Below are 19,143 nucleotides of genomic sequence, written 5' to 3' on the forward strand. Positions count from 1 at the left end.
ATCATAGATTATAACAATTTTGAGTGATATATGCTTCTTTTGGTATGAAGTCTTGGATGAGATTAGCTTCTACACTTACAGTTATGACCACTCCCTGCATTTACTATAGTGTGCTTTGCCTCTCTCCCCTTCAACTAAAAAAAAAGGATAATTGCTTGATTAGAAAGCTTTTAATAATTTTAAGGTCTCAAAGATTTATAGTGACAATATATTTAAATTTTATCATATGATCTTTATTAATTATTTTTTTGATCATATTGCACCATTGCAAACATTGTTAAAACTGTCAATAATGTCTTTCATTTGGTTTATGGACTGTGAGTAAGTATTTATGGATCTCAAAGAGTTGTTAATGACTTCTTTAGTTTTGGCATATCTTATCCACTACACTTACCATATAGAATGAAAATGTTCAAGATAAAAAACCTTTTAACATATATGGTGTACAATTATAAATTTCACAATCAAGATACTTATTAACCTATAATAACAAATGCTAAACAAGTTAGTGGAGATCAAGTGCAAGACACACTCTAATTTGTGCATTTATATTTAACTAGCATGAGTAAATCTTTAGAATATATCCCTTCCTCACCACATGTGAGCAATATATAACCCATGTTACTTACAAAATCATTATTTATGGGTTTATAACATATTAGCAATCCAAAAGGTTCAAACAATAGTCAAGAAGCAATTAAAATCAATTGCAAGAACTTAGAAGTCACAAGAAAAAAAGACAGCCAACAATATTATTTTTAAAATTTTAGAGTTTTATGATACTCAAATATCCTTTTAATTTGCAAATAGCCTGTCAAAAAGCTCATTTCTAATTGTTTATCTTTCTATCAGTAAACCTGACCAATTATTTTTTTTGATAAAATTTAGCATGTTGGGAGGAAACACATCCTATTTGGAAGATCTTTTCATTCTTATTAGGAACTTTCTCCCATCAATAAGAAATCCCTAACCTATTAAAAGAATTTTTACCAATGAAAAGAAAAAATTGAATTTGATTCATTGGGAAGTCCTCTTTTGTTGGGAATATAATTGTCCATCAAGAAGTAAATCTCCTAACATGAGCTCCATTAGAAGAAAAATCTTCCTAACAGAATATATCATCAATAGAAAATGTCTCAACAGGAGGTTTCATTGGGGTTTTTTCTCTTGCCAAGGGAATTTTCCATCTTGTCAAGAGAAAATTTTGACCTATTAGGAAAATATAGCAAAAGGAAATGATTCATTGTCTTGTATTATGGAAGATTCCATTTCATTGAGGAACAACCATTTGATGTGGCAAATTTCAATTGCCACATCATGCCACATAACTAGGATATATTCATCTGAAAGATTCTGATAGGAGATTTCCCATTAGGAAGTCTGAAGTGAAAAATATTGTAGAACTGCTACTAAAGGATTGCAAGACTGAACTGGAATGTAATCCATTGTGATCGACTATGGCAATCCAAGTATTCCACAATGAGGAATGTTCTTGTCAGGAAGATTTACAATTTAATGGATCACTCCTAGCCATTGGATTAAGAATATCCTCATGCTTTTCCAATGGAAATTTATAGATATACAAAGCATATGCCATTTAAGGCCATGTACCAAAACTATAGAGAAAAATACTTTTCAAAGATATTAATTCAGGCTGAGATTTTTAAAAAGTAATAAAAATGAAAAGTAAAAATGCCGCACCTAGATGTGCAAACAACAATAATGACAAATAACAACAAAAGAAAGAAAGCAATACAGCTTTCTTGCATGACACAAAAGTTACCAAATCTATTGGTTCTTAGAGTTACATCCTTTCCATAAGCCTTGTTCTCCAATCAAAAAGCTTTTAAAAATTAAAGATATTAAATGCTAGAAGATTTTAGTAAAGACTACTTTTGCCACAGGCAGTAAAACATTGGCCTTGTCAAGTGGCAAAGCTCGTCTGCCATCAGTACTCCAGCTGGATTCACCGTGATTTCTAAGCTCCAAAAACAGCACCATTGTTTTCTCACAGACATCCTGGCCTTTGGAATACGCTGCACTCACAATAGGAGTCTTTCCAACCCAGAGAAAACGGCCGTGGCCTTCCACCGCTTGCCGCATCTCATCTGATCCAAGTTTCAGCTTTTGAAAATAAAAAGGTGGCAGAACTTCAAACACGTACCTATGATGCCCCTATTGACAAGGATGGTGTAGCGCTCGAGAGCTCTCACAAACCTTCTGTAAGTCTCTGTAGCAGCAGGAGAGTCGAATTGGTTTGGTTGGAATTCTAGGCTTGACTCATGATGAGCTCTCTGAATGACTTGCTCCAGAAATTTGACATCGATCAGTTTTCTCAGACAATCCACGAGGTCGACAGGTATATTGAGGATGATCTTGAGGGTCCATTCACGCTTTGTGCATGTGTTCTTCAACTTCATAGCTGAAAAGTTGACAGTGTGCAAACCCCGTGGATATAACCGAGATAAAGCCAATGGCATTGTAGTCGGCCTTCCACAATTCAGCCACTGTAGCTCGAAACACAAAAGCAAACGAAACTAGGAAACAAAAAGTCAAGAAAAATAGTCTGTACCTCAAAGTACTTGGCAACTATTCACCGAGCAGCTCCTCTTTTGTACGGCACCCAAGTCTTGTTGGTCAATCCCCAGTACACAACTGGTTCTATTGGATCCTTGGACATTTTTAGCCTTAAAATTTTATTCGAACCATTGCTATCGCTCATGTAATTTGAAAATGATCCAAAGAAAAGTTGAATAGAGGAATTCATACAAAAATTTGGATCCTGATCGTTCACAAGCATCACAAGATAGAATGCAAGTAAACAGTCATTTAGCAACATTTGGTCGCTTTTCATTCTCAGTAATTCGTTGATAGGAAATACAGGTGAAAAACTCTTCTTCAGGACAAGTTATTTGTTAAATTGTAGGGGATGGTGGCGCAGTTGGTCTCATAGCTACTGAGAAATCCTGAGGTCGAGAGTTCGAGCCTCTCTCATCCCAATCTTTTGTTCAAGGACAGTCTTAACCACGAAATTTTCTCGACTGTGAGAAAGAGACATAAGTTCTTTGTTTTACCTAGACAGTTGATGAGCAAACGCTTTAGAAGTGTTGGGCTTCTGATGCTCTTTTCCTTTCCTCCGTTAATGACTTATGCGATCATGAAGATGACAGAGTTGGCGTGAAGTTAAGAAACTTAAAGATCACATCGTCACATTTCCGTCCTCCTAGATCCGTGCTGGGAAGAGACACTCCAAATTCTTTCTTAGACCATTAGCATAATCGAGAGCTTTACTTGAAAAGGATATAATCCACAAAACGGATGGCGTCGAGAAGAAACTAAACTAAGGAGTGAGTAGTTTCCCGAGGAAGAACAGAAAGAAGAACAAGATATTCACTATGTCAAAAAACGATCAAAGTTTCGACATATTTACATACCTCGGAGGACTTGCGAGCCGCTGTGAACGATGGAGAAAGAAGTAGAAGATCGAGAAGAAATGGAGAAGACAAAGAAGAAGGAGAAGAACCGAAGAAGCTTTCCTAGTCGTAGCAAAGATGGTTATCGACGAGATTGGACGGCTTCCCTCGCAGCAGCACGGGGCACCTCCTCACCGGCGGAGGCCTCGTGAAATCGATGTTGTAAGTCGTATCCCCATCGAACTTCTGCGGAGGAGGCGCGCTGCGAGTCGGCCCTCCTCTCACAGGCCTCTTCACCTTCCAGTCCTGGAAGCCCACATTATACGTAGTCTCATCCACGAACTTGGCCCCGGAGTTCCCGAGCGAGCAGCCATGCTTTTGGGGAGCACACCTCTTGGGCATCTGCTTTGGGCAGTATCCCACTCCATACGTGGTCTCGTCGTAGAACTGGCCCGACTCCACCTTGTGTGGCTTCTCGGCCCTCCTCGCGGGCTTTTGCTCCTTGGATTTGTCCCAGTAGTCCACCTTGTAGGTGGTGGCGTCCACGAATGGCCCAGTGTCTTGCTCGCGCGCCGGAGGCCTCATGGGCGCTCGCTTGGGCATGGTTTTCTTGCCATAGTCGAGCTTGTAGGTGGTGTTGTCGTCGAAGGGGCCGTCGTCCTTGCGCGCCGGTGGGGGCTTGTGTGGGAGGCGCTTGGAGATGGGCCACTCCGGGTAGCGCTCGCCATACTCGGACAGGATGTTTGGGTCGTAGTGATTCGTCTCGCGCGACGGGCATTTGTGGAGGCCGCAAGTGCACACCACGCACATACACTCGCTCTTCCTGGAGCCGCCGCCACCGCCGCCCGAGGTGGATGCCTTGGGCTCCTCGAGAAACGTAGCCATTGTCTTCTTCGCTCCCCCGGAAGGGAGAACGTGGAGGGATTAGGGCTTATGTGGTGAAAAAAGGCGCGTCGGTTGGAAATCGACGGCCCATGGATGGCCACGTTGGAATTAAACCATCTACGTGGCAGGAGTTGACTAATGTTTGACCGAAAAAAATTGAATTTCTTTTTCTAGCACAATTTCAGAAAATTACAGAAACTTTACAAGGAAATCCTCATGAATGAATGAGACTTCCTTGAATCTGTCTCATTGAAACTACATCTCCTTTTGTATCTTCTTTTGGATTTCACAAATGGTGGTGATTGCTAGAAAGAGTCCAGTTCCAGAACCAATCACTCCCATCATATTTGCAGCCACGGAAACAACACCAATACCAAACCCTCCAAGCGCTGCTGCCACTGGAATGTACCGGTCGAGCTCCTTTTTGGTCTGGGAGCTCCTGTGTCCTGGGATTGTCAATCCTTGCTCTTTCCACTCTTTCGCTATATCCTTGGAAGACGATCCAGACAATTCAAGCCATGCCTTGGAGATTAGAGTGCTAGACACCACCGTGAAGACTGAGTAAATGAGAAAATGGAATGGCTCTTGGATCATGCTCGACGGTGGATGAAAAACCTTGTATATAGTTCCTCCCAAAGCGCCCATAATAAAATTCCTGTAACCAAATACGTGCCCCAGGCCTTCGTAAACCTTGCCCACGCTACTTGCGAGCTGAGTTAAGAACATAATTGGAGTCGTTGCCGTGTAGAACAGACGGATTGAATGATTCATATACTGGCCCCTTCCGTTTGTCACTCTGATGATCATGTTGAGAGACTGAAGATATAATATCCCACAAATCACAACAATTGTCAAGATCAGTGTCGAGAGATTTGGGAGATAATATCTGAAGAATGAATGGCGAACTGTCCTTACGTTGCAGCTGGATATCAACCCCCGAACCAACTCTACAACCGATCCTTCAAATTCGTCGACTCCTCGAAAGTTGGCGGTGACAGGGCTAAACGCGTGCCAAATCACGTCCTCACAAACGCTGCACGCAGTGAAAACGGAAATTGCTGATTGCCCAACACCATATCCCTTTTCTAAAAATTCGTCCATGTAGATTAGCATCATAACTGCTAGAACCAGCTGCAAGATCACCAACAGCGAGCTAATCATACCAATTGGGCCATACACTCCCCCAACAATGTTTAAGATCGCCAACACGACTGTGAAACACACCCCCGCCATCTTTTGTAGCTTGTTGATGGAGTCCTTCTCTTTGATGCAAATAATCTTTCCACCAACTAAAAGCTGGATTGCCATACTTGCCGTTGCAATCGGACCAATACCCAAATCCATCAGTGTCCCATTTGCGTAGATCCCATAGAGTGGCAATCTACTGCTAATCATGTACACAGACACACACAAGACTGTGTTTGCGACCTTTGTTCCCAGTGGAATCCGCAACTTTGGACTCTCAATCTCCACACTGAAAAGCTTGGTGGCCCCTGCAAACAGTCTACTCGCAGCTCCCTTCATTGTGGACAAAGCCATCACTTGGTGTTTAGGTTTTTCCTTAGATCGGTCTACTTATTTATAAGATCCGGGGAAAAGGTTCCGTTATTATAAAAAAAAAGGCTTAAGTTTTAACTCTTTCAAAAAAAAAATTCCGCGATTCTTAGAAAAGGCAGTGACTCTGGCATCATTTTTTTTCTTTGGACAAATTTCTTCCCTTTTAAGAGAAGAAAATAAGCGATTATGTGTAATCTGGAGACATCTTAAATTACTAAACACAAAAACTTCTTATTCTTTTCTATTAGCAAAAGAGTATATGAGAAAACAAAGTAGAACAATTATCTATAAGTCGTCCTATGCGTCTTTGAGCGTGTAAAACGATTCAAGGTGGCTCTTGCCGACTGCTCTTCGCTCTCCATAAGATTTGCGATAGTCCCTGTAGATGAAAGGTGGGTGCCTCACCGGATGTTCGTCGTCCACGAGCCCTTTTGCCGGGACGATGAGAGCGTCGGCCTCGGGGATGAGGAAGAAAGCCATGGACAGTCGGCTCCGCTCGCTGTTGAGCACAACCTGGTGCTGGACGCTGGGATAGATGTCATTGCTCAGCACCTGTGAGTAAATCCGAGCATCAGAGGAGAGAAACTATACAACGAAGAAGAAAGGCTTTCTTACCTGGAGAGTGTCTCCAACGTTGACAACCACGGTGCCAGGCTCGGGCTTGACCGCGATCCATCGGTTGTTCTTGAGAATCTGGAGGCCGCCAACGTCGTCTTGGTGAACGATGGTGATGAGGATCGGGTCGGCGTGTGGACGCTGTCCCAGGGTCTGCTGCGGCTGAGGACAGGGCGGATAGTAGCAAACGCGAACTGTAGACTTGTCGCCTTTTGTAGCAGTGTACTTGCTAAACGTCGAAGGCTCCAGTCCAAGCGCAATGGCCATGAGCTCGACGACCTCGATCGCGAGCTTTTGGTAGGCATCGATGTAGTTATGAACGCTCGCACTGGGAAAGAAAAGTGAGACAGGCACAACGAGATGAAAAACAAGCTAACCTTAGCTCATTAAAGTTTTCGGGAGAAACTTGCCGGATCATGTTGTCTGTGACCTCCTTGTCACCCGAGAAATGAAACGCTTCCAGCCATGCTTTGGAGAAGACGGACTCGGCTCCAAAGTAGTAACCAATTATGCTATCTGGAAGCCGCACTGCCTTCTTCTTTTGCTCCAGCGGCAGAGCAAAGAGCTCCTTCCCCTCCGACTCCAGCTTTTCAGTAACATCGCTTAGAACCCCGTGGTTAACAAGCCGGAAGAATCCCCACTCTCTGGCGGCTTCCATGAGATCCTTGAGCCCCTTTGACCTGGTTGCGGCATCCTCGGACCTCAGCAACGAGATATCGATGATGGGGACGGTGTCCTCGTCGTTGTAATCGTTGTAAGCAACCTTTGGCCACTCCTCTTGAGACCAGACGTAGTCATCCAGAGTTAAAGAGCCTTGCAAAAACGTAGTGAGCTTGTAGTCAACACCGCCTTGAGTACCGCCTTGAGTAGGAGCCATCTTCGAATGCTTGGGAAGCTTGACCACCATCTATATAGCAGCGCGGAGCTTCTACTCTGGGCCCTGGTCTTTTGTCCACAACCATGCTGCCACCGGACTACGTAATTGTCTAAAACGAATAGTTGACGACCCCAACGTATCCTGTCCGCACCCTCATTCTTGCGGCTCCTGTTTGGCCAGCTTCACTGCCGGACAATCGTATATGCCACCATGTGGATACTCGCTCTAAAGTCTACTCGTAAACTGTGGCAAAAAAGAAACAAGGACGTAAGTTTCACGACATGACCAAAATGACAGAGGCTACCTTACAAGGATGTTCTGGTGGAGTCAAGGCGGAAGAGCACTGTAGTATAGCAAAGGAAGGTTATTATATTTATAAAACGCCTGAACAAAAAAGAAAGCACAACAAAAAAAAAAAGAAAAAGAAAAAAACCACTACATCTTTAGCCACAGGGTCAGAATCGGTGCGTGCAGGCAAAAAATGTGATCCCATATACATACTACACCAAAGTTTCCTTCCCTTCTAAATTGTAGCACCTACAACGTTGCGTGCTGCCTCCCTCTTCAGTTGTGCCGCTTTGCCTGTACCCCGGAAGTACGCATACACCTCCTGCCAAGCCATAGTCATTAGTAGGATTCTTACGTAGATTGAGATTGCAGTGTATTACCCGGAGAACCCATAGGCTGAGGAGAGATTCCAGGACAAAAAGGCCAAAGCCAACGAGATAGAATATCTGTTCAACCAAGACTCAATAACAGAACATATTATAACACTAAACATACCCCGATTATGACACTGTCAGAGAAGATCTGAATCGCTGGTAGAATGCCCCTGCATAGAATATGAAATTAGTATAGCAGTAGATAGCACATCGCCGCTTACGTCAATGATCTTCCTTTGAACACAATGGGAGGAGCGACGGCGCAGAAGATGCAAAACAATATGTGAAACTGCACGCACACCAACATTACTAAGCTAACAAAACGTATCAAGCCACTAACAACGTACCAAATACGCGATGAAGAACCATCCGAACTTAAGAGCACTCTCTGACCTGCAAGGAACGTGTGATTTCCCTCGTGGCTAGCAAACGACAATTGCCTCCAACGCACCTCATAGCCCGATACAGGGGTCTGTACCAGAGGAAATATGATCCGGGAAAGCCTGCCAGGATGTAGATGATGGCCAGAAACCATATCTGCACACCTGTAAACACGAACGCTCGTAAGCACAAAGCTTCCAAAAGCTTAGAAAACCATTACCATACGAGGCACTGACAGTCTTCTGGATCCAGGCTCCGGTGACGGAAATGAAGTTCCATGTCAGGCACAGGAGAATTCCGAGCCAGCTTCCGTAAGCAAAGTACTGCATGCGCTGCAAGTAGGCCGGGATATCAGCCGCAATGTCATGGTGTAGGATCGGGAAAAAGCGTGGCCAGTTCTTCTCCTCCAACACAATACCAGCTGGTTAAAGCCGAAGTGTTAGCAAAGAGGAGAAAACGAAGAACACAAAGCACTAAAGAACCTCTTGCAGCAGCATCCTCTCGCCTTTTCACGTCGGCTTCTCGCTTTCGAAGTTGTTCCTCCTTGTCTTTCAGTTCCTTCTCGCGCTTCTTGAGATCCTAGAGAGAGAGAGAGAGAAAGAGTTAAGACCATTCGCGTAGCTTTCGTCTCGCTCACCTTCATGTTGCCCAAGGGAATTTCCACGGTAGCATCGCCCACCGAGGTACGCTCCGGTGCTAGCGGAGATATCGAATTCACCTGAGGAACATTGTATGGTTTCTGGAAGAACAAAAAAGTTTTATCTTTTAGCTCGCATCCCCGAGGGAAAAAAAAAAGAGAGAAAGGAGACAATTCTAGCGATACCGATTCATAGAAATTGTTGCCGAGATAGGATGGCTTCCCAGTCATTTGAGCACGCACAGCCGGATCCTGGAGTAGGAAAAAAAGAAAGAAAGAAAACCTATCAATTCCAGACCATCTGCTTCTTCCTAGAATTTCTCACCGAGAAGGGATTGACGTCTTCCTCATCGAATGGATTCGAATCGTAGCGGGACGCCATGCCTGGGGACGAGGATTGGAAGATCTAGACTCACTTCAGCGCCAAACGCCGGTGCATTTGCCGCGGAATCCACAACCTAGCTACAAATCCAAACCCTAAAGCCTGTTGCCGCAAAGATCTGAGCTATAGCTCACCGGATCCGCGTCCTTTTGCTTTCTTGGACTTCGGCGCGGAAGGACCGCCGCTCTTTCACTTCCCCGCAAAAGCCCTGGGAAAAAAACTAAGTGGCTTTGATATTGGAAGCATCTCCACCGTCCGAGGGCGTCCAATCGCCACCGTCGATCGAAACGCACTAAAGACTTGTCATTCGTTTCGACTCAAGAAAAACTCGAAACGAAAGTTACAGTCTAAATCTTTTGCAAGCACTGAAAGTTCATGGAAAAGCAAAAGAACCATTCGCGAAAAATTTGAACCAGTTTACCTTGGATCGAAACGAAACTGAGAGATCTTAGCTTCCTTCTTAAAATCGTTTGTAAGCATTGAAAGTTAATGGGTAAAAGAAATGAATCATTCGCGAAATTTTGAACTAGTTTACCTTGCAAACTTAGAGATCTTCGCTGTTCTTCTTAAAATCTTTTGCAAGCTAGGAAACATTCGCGAAAACTTGAAACTAGTTTACCTTCTATGAGGTATATCATCGAAACGAAACTTAGAGATCTTTGCTGCTCTTCTCAAAATTTGGCAAGCACTGATGAAAGTTCAAGGGAAAAAAAAAAATGAATTACTCGCAAAACTTTGAAACTAGTTTACCTTGTATGAACTCTTCTCAACAAACACTGCAAGGGAAAAGAAAAATGAATCAGTCGCAAAAACTACCAAAGAATTATATCATCTTTACTGTTTCACTTAAGGACATCTCCTGATGTTGGTCTTTGGGATGGTCCCAAGCTTTTCCCTTCTGGGGATCATGAAATCTCTCTACCAATCTTCACTCTTGCTGACACCGTGTGAGTGTATACTCGACGCAACTCGGCGTCTAAAGCACCACACCTGAATAAAATCCATGTATCTTCGTTCGTAAGTCATGAAATGAGATGTTTGTAGATAGTAACGCTTTGTATCTCCCTAAGGAAGCGCTCTCTGTCTTCTCGAACAAAGAAGGGCTGGTTGCCACAAATACGTATAGGTACCTTGCTTGACGATCCTCAACCAATCTCTCAAAGAAAAGCAAAGTGGTTATTAAAGAGAAAGTAGTATGCTTCCTCCCTGTATTGGCTGCTTGTTGTGTGACTTTAATTTGGTAGTCCAAACTCATTGACACAGAGATTGTCTTCCCAAGCATTAAGTTTCCTTCTCCACTCCAGCACTTCAGATGTATAATTGATTTGCTTGCTATCTGCATAAGTTTGTAAATCCAATGCCATATGTTCTAGGGGTTGTGGAGTGGGTATGTTTGTTATCTTCTTCTAGAAATTATAAGGATTCCAAGCAAAATTCTAGAATTGTTTAGAGATCATGAAGCATCGTATAGTATGAACTTTTAACAAAGTTTAGGTTAATTTAAGGTATGGCGTATAGGAACTGGGATGGCATGCTAGACAAGAAGAAAAGCAGGAAATTGGATCCCTCAATCTGGTCGCGGCTTCCCCAGGACATCCAACACCGCCTCATCACTTTCCTCCCATTCCCCACGCTCTGCCGCTTCCGCTCCCTCTCCAAGGATTGGTGCGCAGCAATCCAGCAGCAGCCACCGCGGCAGCAGTGGTACATTGCCCTTGGCGACGTCTGTGGCAAGTTTCTCATCTCACCCAACGCCATCTCCTGGAAGGAGTTCACTCTCCCCCTTCCAAGGGAAGCCCGGATCTTTGCCTTGAGCACTTGCTCGGCAGGCTTGGTACTGAGCTATGACTCGACGTTTGCGAGATATTTTGTGGTGCTGAATCCGCTACAACAGACGAGGCGAGAACTGGGGTGTCCGATGCTGGAGGGTGATCACGAAATGATCTTCGCTGCTATTCAGTCGGCACCACCCTCTGGATCATGGTTTGTTGTAGTCGTGACCATAGAGACCAGCTATGGGGTCATGGTGTTCCACCTGTACGATTCGAGGGCCGCGGCGTGGATATCTTCTACGGAATTCACCCCTGTCCAGGAGGATGAAGACCTCGTATGCGGTGTCAGAATGAATTGCATCAACTATTCCAACAACTGCATGCTGCTCCAGAACGATCACTTGTACTTTTTAACTGTTTCACCGGGCAATGTGAGGAGGCTTAAATCGTTCAACGTGTGGAACCCTAAGGCCACCCTTCGAACTCTGGCAACCTGGAATAATCTTCCCTTGGGATTTGAACGGCAACCTTGGTACGAGGTGGACATGTCCCTCGTCTCAAGTGGAGGTAAGGAAAGAGAGTTGTTTTGTATATGCTGACGACTTTGATTTTGCAGGGAAGATAGTGATTGGCATGCTCGAAACACATGACAGAAACACAGACGTTAGAACCCTCAGGGTTTGTTTTGTGTATCTGGACGAGGAGAGTTGCAGCTGGCGGGCAATGGCATCCTTGAGCTTGGGCACTGTTAAAATTCCCAAGTTGATCAAAAAACCCGGAAGAATCTTTATGGTGGCTGCTGGAAATGAACACACTACGGAGGTGACACTGCTCTTTCATTATAGGTGGAGCTGCATCTTTGATTTGGCTTCTGGAACGTTGCGTAGCAGTAGAAGTTCAAAGAAACAAATGCCGGCTTTTGTTCCCTTCCAGCCCTCCTTCCATCCCAAACTTTTCCTTTGACATATTATATAGTTTTCAAAACTTCGCTGCTCTCTTGGCAATTAAACTTAAAATTAATATAAAAATCTAAGAGTGAGAACCCATGTATAGAACAATATAAATCAGCGCCAAGAACACACCCAATCCATTAAAATGTGTTAGCGAGAGAAACTGCCTTTTGACTACTTATCAAAGCATTGTAAAAGTCAATGCCTTATGCTAATCTTTTAATTTTCTTTTAACTTCTCGCCACCTTTTAGCGACAATGCCAAAGACAACTATAGGAATAGACCGCTGATTATTCGTGCACTACAGATCTATGCTAGAAAAGTAAATAGTGGTCAGAGTGGAGAAGTGCTCAAGAGGGAGATGAAACGACTCACTAGAGAACAAGAAAGGCCCTGTTGTAAGGGCTTGAGGTCAGATATTGAAGGGAGCTACAAGCTCGAGGAGAGGCTACTCTTTGTTGCGATGAGCGATGGCTTCCCAGTGTTGTGGCAAAAACCATTTTGATGGAGAACTCTAATGTGGATGAAGAGGAGGTGCTGGATCAGATCCCCAAGAGGGCACGACACTGGAAGGAGTGCAAGGTAATGGATGAAAATTCTCTTGGAATCAAATGACTAGAAGAGAAAGAAGAAGCTAGTGGAGGATTGAAATTAGTGTAGTGAACTAAAAGTGAGGTTTGAGCATATTTTAGATTTACTTCAATGCTATGCACATATCAACGTTGCCTCTAGTAAATGGGTATATATACTGAAAAGAACTTAAGAGTTGCGAAGATGGCCTAGCTTGTCAAAAACATCCTCCTGGAGCCTCAGTTCCGCGCCAGTCATGCACAAATTAAGGTGAATTGGGATGCTTGAGAAGGTAAGTTGGCAATATTCAATCATCTAACTATTTGTTAATCCTTAATTGAATCAAAATCAATCCAGAGAGATAATGAAAAGTATCAAACTCTTCCCTCATCATAGCACGGAGCTTCTGTAATGGTAGTAGTGCGATCTTGGCAGCCTGCAACAAAATCATCAAAATACACAACAGTTGCAAAGCATTTGTGCCTTGTGTGCGTTCCTTCCTTTATCTTCGTGCTTTTGTTTTCGAGGGAAGTCCCAAAAAGAATGTGATCTCACTTGTTGACGAACGTAGTTTTCACGCCACCTAAAAATTCTCGCCGTGAGAACAATCCCACAGACCGACCTTGTCAATCCATACCTGGGACTTCTTCGAAGATAACTTCGCGGATATTTTCCGAGTCCATGTAGTACTCGAAGCTGCCAAAGCTCTCTACTCAATGCATAGAACGATGGAAAGCGAATGAAACTACTGACCGATTCGAGAAGCAAACTTCGAGCGGTGTGTCGAGCTTTCTCGTGGCCTCCTGGAGGATGGTAACGATCTCGGTCTTGTGCGTGCTGGCGAAGAGGCAATCGTACTCGGTTGACACGGACAAGGCGAAGAAATTGTCGTTGAGCTCGCTGAGGAGGACTTTCTCGATGGCTGAGAGGGAGATTCGGCGCTTGAGTGTGAACCAATCCGCGTCAAGGCTGTAGAGAGCCACATCTGTGATGAGAAGGACGCGCTTGCGAACTTTGGATCGGCGGTTCACTTTGATCACGTTATCCGCAAACAATACTTGTCTATCACCTGGAGGAAAATCAAGACAGCATATATGGATCGCAAAGGAGAGGAGAAAAAGGAGAAAAAAAAAAGGTCCAGGAACTCAAAAATGGATCCAAAGAAGGAAAAGAAAAAAGAGAAAAGAAAAGAGGAAGGAAAAAAAAACAACTTTTCACGTTTTCTAGCAAAATCGAGCATCGCACCATCCAGGAAAATGGATGCAAAAGAGAGAGGAAAAAAAAGTGGAATCTGAGACGAAAGCACGCAAGAACAACGACAAAAACAAGCCTTTCACGCTTTCCAAACAAGATAAAAACAAGAGCACGCAAGAAAGAGCTTCTATCAAAATCGAAATCATCACACCCTCCAGGAACTCAAATTGGATCCAAGAAAGTAAGAGCACGAAGAAAAACTAGAAATCCAACTCCACGGGACAAATCCGAGCGAGAATTCATACCTTGCTTGGTGAGGAGCTTGAGAATGTGCTGATTCCCCGCGACGTTGATGTAATCCCCCTGGAACTGGCGATACATGGAAGATCGGCGCCGGACCTTGACACCCATGAATGGCTCCTGGGCCTCCGTGGTAAGCGTGGGATTCGCACGGAGGCGCGGCGCCTCAACCTCGCCGCCGTCAGCGGCAGCGCCATTCTCCCCCTCCTCGACACGAACCCTCCTCGCCATCGCCAAAATAACAAGAACAAAAGGGACAGAATATTCGCCACTTATCCTTATTCCTAAAAAGCCCGTACGAAATTCCTGGGGAAAAAGAATCTCGAATCTCTCGGACCATGTCATAGTCGCCACGTCACTTTCAGCGATTTGCTACCACGTGTCATTGTCTAGGGCCACCCATTAATGCTGGCGCCATTAAGTGCATGGATGTATGGGTATGGGTATGTATGTATGCTGACCCATGGATGGGCATGGCATGGCATTATGGAGGGCTGCCTCCATAGCCAGTGGAGCCAGAGTAGCTCTATAGCCTCTGCGAAGAACAAGCGTTCTCCCTCTCCAATGCCGAGGGGATGGGAGATGGGATTCTCTCTGGCGCCCTCGTCCTAGGGGCTGGGCAGTAGGGTTCTTGCGCGCTTTCTTTCTCCCGTGTCGCGGCGATGGCGTGTTTGATCGGTGTTTGATCCTATGAAGCTGGAAATCGCAGGTGAGCGAGCAATGTGTGGCGAATTCGTTGATTGATGCCCGTTTGTGGTGTGATCCTACTTTCCAGGTGGAGCTTTTGCTGCCTGTTGATGGAGGAGACAATGTGAGTGGAATTTGGATCATGGCCGAGATTTTTCTCTCTTTTTTTTTCCTTCTCTCTCGCTAAAGTGGTGGTGTTTTGTAGAAGGGATTTTTCCTCGACTAGAGACCACCACGACTGTGAGAAAGAGATGTAAGTTATAAGTTCTTTCTTCTCTTTGTTTTTGCTAGCTCTAGTCTCTTGGGCTGTGATGAGCAAACAAATCACCGAGAAGGACAAGCAAAGCTTTGCTAAATGGCTGCTCACTTGCGCTCTGATGCTCTCTTCGTTGTTTCTTTTCCTTCCTTGCATAGCTACTTCTTTGTTTAAGCTTTGTGATGTTTGTGACTTTGGCAGCCTTTTGGTATGGCTGCAGATCAAAGACCGTCCAATTCTCCTAGATCAAGCAAGGTACATTTCGTCCTTTTGGATCTCTCGTTTTTTCTTCTCACGCTTGCTTTGCTTGGTTTGTGTGATCCACAGCCAACTTCCGCGTCCATTACAAGCGTGAACTCCACCGAGATTTACTACTCGCGTCAAAAGGCTGCGTCCGATAGGAACTTGGAGCTCGACAGTAACGCTAACACAAACTGGGACAACCCTTGCATGGCTGACACCAGTCCACTTACAGACAACTCCACAGACGTTGAGCCTTCCCCAAAGGTATCCAATCCTCCTCGAGTTTCTTTGCAAGGAATTCTTTTTTCTTTCTCTTGGAAATGCGCTAAAGTTTTGCTTGTGTTTCAAGGCCGGAAAATCAGCTATAGTTTCCACTGTTCATGACACCAACAAGAATGCAGATACCAAGGTAGAGCTTTCTAAGCGTGCTGGATCAGTTTTCACGAGTTTCTTTGTTTGCAGACGCTGAGGAGACTCGCGCAAAACCGAGAAGCAGCACGCAAGAGCCGGCTAAGGAAAAAGGTGTGTTTTCTATAGAAAAAAGAATCTTCAGTGAGTTCTAAATCTTCGAAGTGGTGTCCAGGCGTATGTGCAGCAACTAGAGTCCAGCAGAATTAAATTAAACCAGCTTGAACAAGAGCTCCAACGTGCTCGACAACAGGCAATCATAGAAATCTATTTTTCTCCTCCAAACTCATAGAATAATCTGCAGGGGTTTTACTTTGGAGGCTCGTCCAGCGATCAAAATGGAGGCAACACCAACAATACCAATGCTGCAAACTCTGGTCAGTCCAAACTTCTGAACTTCCGAAAGTTTATCTCATCAGAGTTTTTGTTTGTCCCAGGTGCATTGGCATTTGACATGGACTACGCGCGATGGATGGAAGAACACCAGAGGCAAGTTAGCGAGCTCCGATCCGGCTTGCAAGCACACATGGCTGACAACGAGCTTCGTGTTCTAGTCGACGGCTTTATGTCGCATTACGACGAACTCTTCCGCCTTAAAGGCGTTGCTGCGAAAGCCGATGTCTTCCACCTCGTCTCTGGGATGTGGAAAACTCCCGCCGAGAGGTGTTTTATGTGGATGGGTGGCTTCAGGCCATCAGAACTTCTCAAGGTACTTGGTCTTTCAGTTTTTTCTTAGCTTGGGTCTTCGTTTCCATCGTTTTCCATATACTGATCGATGGTTTTGTTTGTCTCCAGATATTGATTCCACAGCTCGAGCCTCTCACCGAGCAGCAGCTTTTAGGAATTTGTAACTTACAGCAGTCGTCACAGCAGGCCGAGGACGCTCTCTCGCAAGGGATGGAAGCTCTCCAGCAATCACTCGCGGACACACTGGCTGCCGGCTCCCTGGGAAACTCCCCCAACGTAGCGAACTACATGGGACAAATGGCCATGGCAATGGGAAAGCTCGGAACTCTCGAGAACTTTGTTCGCCAGGTAACGCGAGCCGCGATCTTTCTTTCTCGCTGATAATTCTTTGGCGCAGGCAGATAATCTCCGCCAGCAAACGCTGCAGCAAATGCACAGGATTCTAACCACGAGACAAGCCGCTCGGGGGCTCCTTGCGATGGGGGACTACTTCGCGAGGCTGCGAGCTCTAAGTTCTCTATGGTCGGCGCGGCCCAGGGAGTGAAGTATCTCGATCGCAAAGAGAAGTTCTTCGCGGGCTCCATAAACAAAGTAAGAGCTCCTCAAAGCTGGCGATGCTTTTCTTCATTGTTTTTGCTTTGCTTTGCTTTGCTTCACAGGAAATAGCCAAAGTGTTCACGTGAAAGGAAAAACATCACGATTCACGGGTGTATGATATCAAAAGCTGTTTAAACTGTAAACTGGTTGGTTGGTTTTCTCCGAGTTTTGTTTTCCAATTGTTTTTCTTTTTTCCAGAATTTTTCGCTTTTGTACTGTAGAGCCAGCTATACGCTGTAGTCTGCGGCTTTGGATTCACATACATAACTTTACCTCGAGGACTGGAGCTGTAAGTGTACGGAAGTGGCCAGCTTGCAAGCGGACATTATCCGTCCATGCAAGGCATGCCTCAAAGGAATATCTTCTGGCTTTGGGTACGTACGAGGGCAATTCTTGAGTGGCGCGACCTCTTCAAGAGCGGGCATTTTGCTCGAGCATAATGCCCTGGATAGAACCGTGGCTTGCATGAGAACTCTTGACAATCCCGTCGTTAGCAGGAGAGAATGGCTCCTGGAGATGCAATCCTGCAACAAAGATCCACCAAGCGCTGGAAATTCGAGCGCAGACATTTGATCCCAGGAATACCACCCTCTGCAAGAAGCTCCTGGAACTCAAGAAAGGGTTTGATAGCATGCATGCTCGGGACGCTCACTCGTGGGTGATTATGCTATGCCCTAGATTTTACTTACATTGAAGTCTTGCACGGCAATGATAAGCTCGTACGCGGGCAACGAACATGTTTGGCGAAATAACTATGTGGAATATGCTGTTCTGTGTAGACTAAGCTTTCCTTTTCGAAACTAAGCCTATTTAAGGGAAGGAATAATATAAGGCAAGAACGATGATATGCCGAATAGGAAGTGGGATGGCATGGTCGACAAGAAGAGCAGGAAATTGGATCCTTCCATCTGGTCGCGGCTTCCCCTGAAGATCCAATACCGCCTCATCAATTTCCTCTCATTACCCACGCTATGCCCCTCCAAAGACTGGCACGCAGCGATCAAGCAGCAGCAGCACCTTTCGCAGCAGCAGTGGTTGGATCTCCTGGAAGGAAATCACTGTCCCCCTTCCAGAGCAAGCCATGATCTTCATACTTTGCTACAACCATACACAAAATCAACTCTGAGTTCAGTGTTTTCTCTTGTGTTATTGATGGTTTTTTAACTTGCTGTTCAAGTTCAAACCTTCTCCTCCTTGGCATATAATCATTTCTACTCAAATTTAATGTAAATTAGAGAGGACGAATCTCAACATCAGGGAAGACAATAAAAACTCAGGGCCAAGAACACACTCGATCCACCAATGGCTCACTTTGGAACTTGGATCCCTGCAAAATAGAGGGTTCTCTCTAGCATTCTAGGGTTCCAGAGAGAATTCTTGTGGCATATTCTGACGTAAGTTTCAAGTAGGTGGAGGAAATGGAGCAGTACAGTTTCCACGAATCTCCAAGAACGCCAAGAACTACGCATTGTCATCGGTGCTCCACGGAAAGGTTTTATCCTCTCTCTTTCTTTTTCCTTACTCGATGTACAGAGGTAAAGAGATGGTACGATAAAGCAGATTGAGTGAAACAGAGAACGTTTAGCAACTTTCTCTTTGATAAGCACTTCGATTTTCTGCGAAAGGCTCGTCAAGCAAGGTACATGAACGCATTGTCCATAGCCAGGACATCAAACATCCTCGTCTTTTTTTCCGCAACGTGTATGAAGCTCGTGACGTGCTCTGTGCTATGAAAATGATCAGCAAGCAGACTTCCATAGGGAGACACAAAGTCAACGTAAAATCTTACAGAGGATGGCATCCAGATGGGACGATGGCCTCTCTCGCAACTATCTGGATGCTGCAACAGGCAATTGACGAGAACAAGGTACATACAAACTTCTAGCTTGCATTTCATAGATCATAGGTTTTGTTCAGGTGTGGTGTTTTATACGCCAAGTTGTGTCGGGTCTGGATCTCACATACAGTCACACGGTGTCCTGCACCTCGATAAAACCGCGACAATGAAGATCTGTTTGCTACTTGGTGAAGAAGTTATTTGTCTGATGGCCACGTACTTCCAGCTACACT

At 44.8% G+C, this 19,143-nt stretch overlaps 4 protein-coding genes and 1 pseudogene across 8 annotated transcripts; 1 reads left to right on the forward strand and 4 right to left on the reverse strand.

Moving 5' to 3' along the window:
• Positions 1-4,553: 4,553 nt before the first annotated feature.
• On the reverse strand, positions 4,554-5,837 carry LOC9643262 (annotated as a pseudogene).
• Positions 5,838-6,072: 235 nt separating this feature from the next.
• On the reverse strand, positions 6,073-7,744 carry LOC9643263 (gibberellin 2-beta-dioxygenase 8). 2 transcript variants are annotated; one of them, XM_024689157.1, is made up of 4 exons: positions 7,657-7,744; positions 6,848-7,590; positions 6,471-6,798; positions 6,073-6,407 (listed from the first exon to the last, which is right to left on the reverse strand). In XM_024689157.1, the coding sequence occupies exons 2-4, from the start codon at positions 7,375-7,377 to the stop codon at positions 6,153-6,155; spliced, it is 1,113 nt and encodes a 370-aa protein (XP_024544925.1). In that variant the 5' UTR covers positions 7,378-7,590; positions 7,657-7,744; the 3' UTR covers positions 6,073-6,152. The 2 variants fall into 2 exon arrangements, with proteins under 2 accessions (XP_024544925.1, XP_024544920.1); XM_024689152.1 differs by having other exon boundaries at positions 7,652-7,727.
• A 25-nt stretch (positions 7,745-7,769) lies between these two features.
• On the reverse strand, positions 7,770-9,633 carry LOC9643264 (secretory carrier-associated membrane protein 1). 3 transcript variants are annotated; one of them, XM_024689162.1, is made up of 12 exons: positions 9,544-9,633; positions 9,353-9,489; positions 9,214-9,279; positions 9,028-9,129; positions 8,873-8,969; positions 8,611-8,811; positions 8,461-8,554; positions 8,357-8,402; positions 8,231-8,298; positions 8,131-8,179; positions 8,016-8,081; positions 7,770-7,957 (listed from the first exon to the last, which is right to left on the reverse strand). In XM_024689162.1, exons 2-12 carry the CDS (start codon positions 9,407-9,409, stop codon positions 7,871-7,873), a joined length of 933 nt encoding a protein of 310 aa, XP_024544930.1. In that variant the 5' UTR covers positions 9,410-9,489; positions 9,544-9,633; the 3' UTR covers positions 7,770-7,870. The 3 variants fall into 3 exon arrangements, with proteins under 3 accessions (XP_024544930.1, XP_002963054.1, XP_024544942.1); XM_002963008.2 differs by having other exon boundaries at positions 9,353-9,504; positions 9,544-9,628; XM_024689174.1 differs by having other exon boundaries at positions 9,353-9,485; positions 9,544-9,627.
• Positions 9,634-12,998: 3,365 nt separating this feature from the next.
• LOC9661378 (myosin ID heavy chain) lies at positions 12,999-14,448 on the reverse strand. Its single transcript, XM_002963009.2, has 4 exons — positions 14,201-14,448; positions 13,455-13,770; positions 13,339-13,397; positions 12,999-13,284 (listed from the first exon to the last, which is right to left on the reverse strand). Exons 1-4 carry the CDS (start codon positions 14,424-14,426, stop codon positions 13,253-13,255), a joined length of 633 nt encoding a protein of 210 aa, XP_002963055.2. The 5' UTR covers positions 14,427-14,448; the 3' UTR covers positions 12,999-13,252.
• A 239-nt stretch (positions 14,449-14,687) lies between these two features.
• Positions 14,688-17,235, forward strand: LOC9643266 (transcription factor TGA2.3). Of its 2 annotated transcripts, XM_024689144.1 has the most exons (13): positions 14,688-14,904; positions 14,971-15,006; positions 15,088-15,135; positions 15,340-15,393; positions 15,466-15,645; positions 15,731-15,790; positions 15,844-15,903; positions 15,965-16,042; positions 16,094-16,166; positions 16,227-16,498; positions 16,585-16,824; positions 16,874-17,067; positions 17,136-17,235. In XM_024689144.1, the coding sequence occupies exons 4-12, from the start codon at positions 15,349-15,351 to the stop codon at positions 17,018-17,020; spliced, it is 1,155 nt and encodes a 384-aa protein (XP_024544912.1). In that variant the 5' UTR covers positions 14,688-14,904; positions 14,971-15,006; positions 15,088-15,135; positions 15,340-15,348; the 3' UTR covers positions 17,021-17,067; positions 17,136-17,235. The 2 variants fall into 2 exon arrangements, with proteins under 2 accessions (XP_024544912.1, XP_024544903.1); XM_024689135.1 differs by having other exon boundaries at positions 16,094-16,498.
• The last annotated feature ends 1,908 nt before the right edge of the window (positions 17,236-19,143 follow it).

The sequence above is a fragment of the Selaginella moellendorffii genome, unplaced genomic scaffold, assembly GCF_000143415.4.
Source record: "Selaginella moellendorffii unplaced genomic scaffold, v1.0 SELMOscaffold_2, whole genome shotgun sequence".
Lineage (NCBI taxonomy): Eukaryota > Viridiplantae > Streptophyta > Lycopodiopsida > Selaginellales > Selaginellaceae > Selaginella > Selaginella moellendorffii.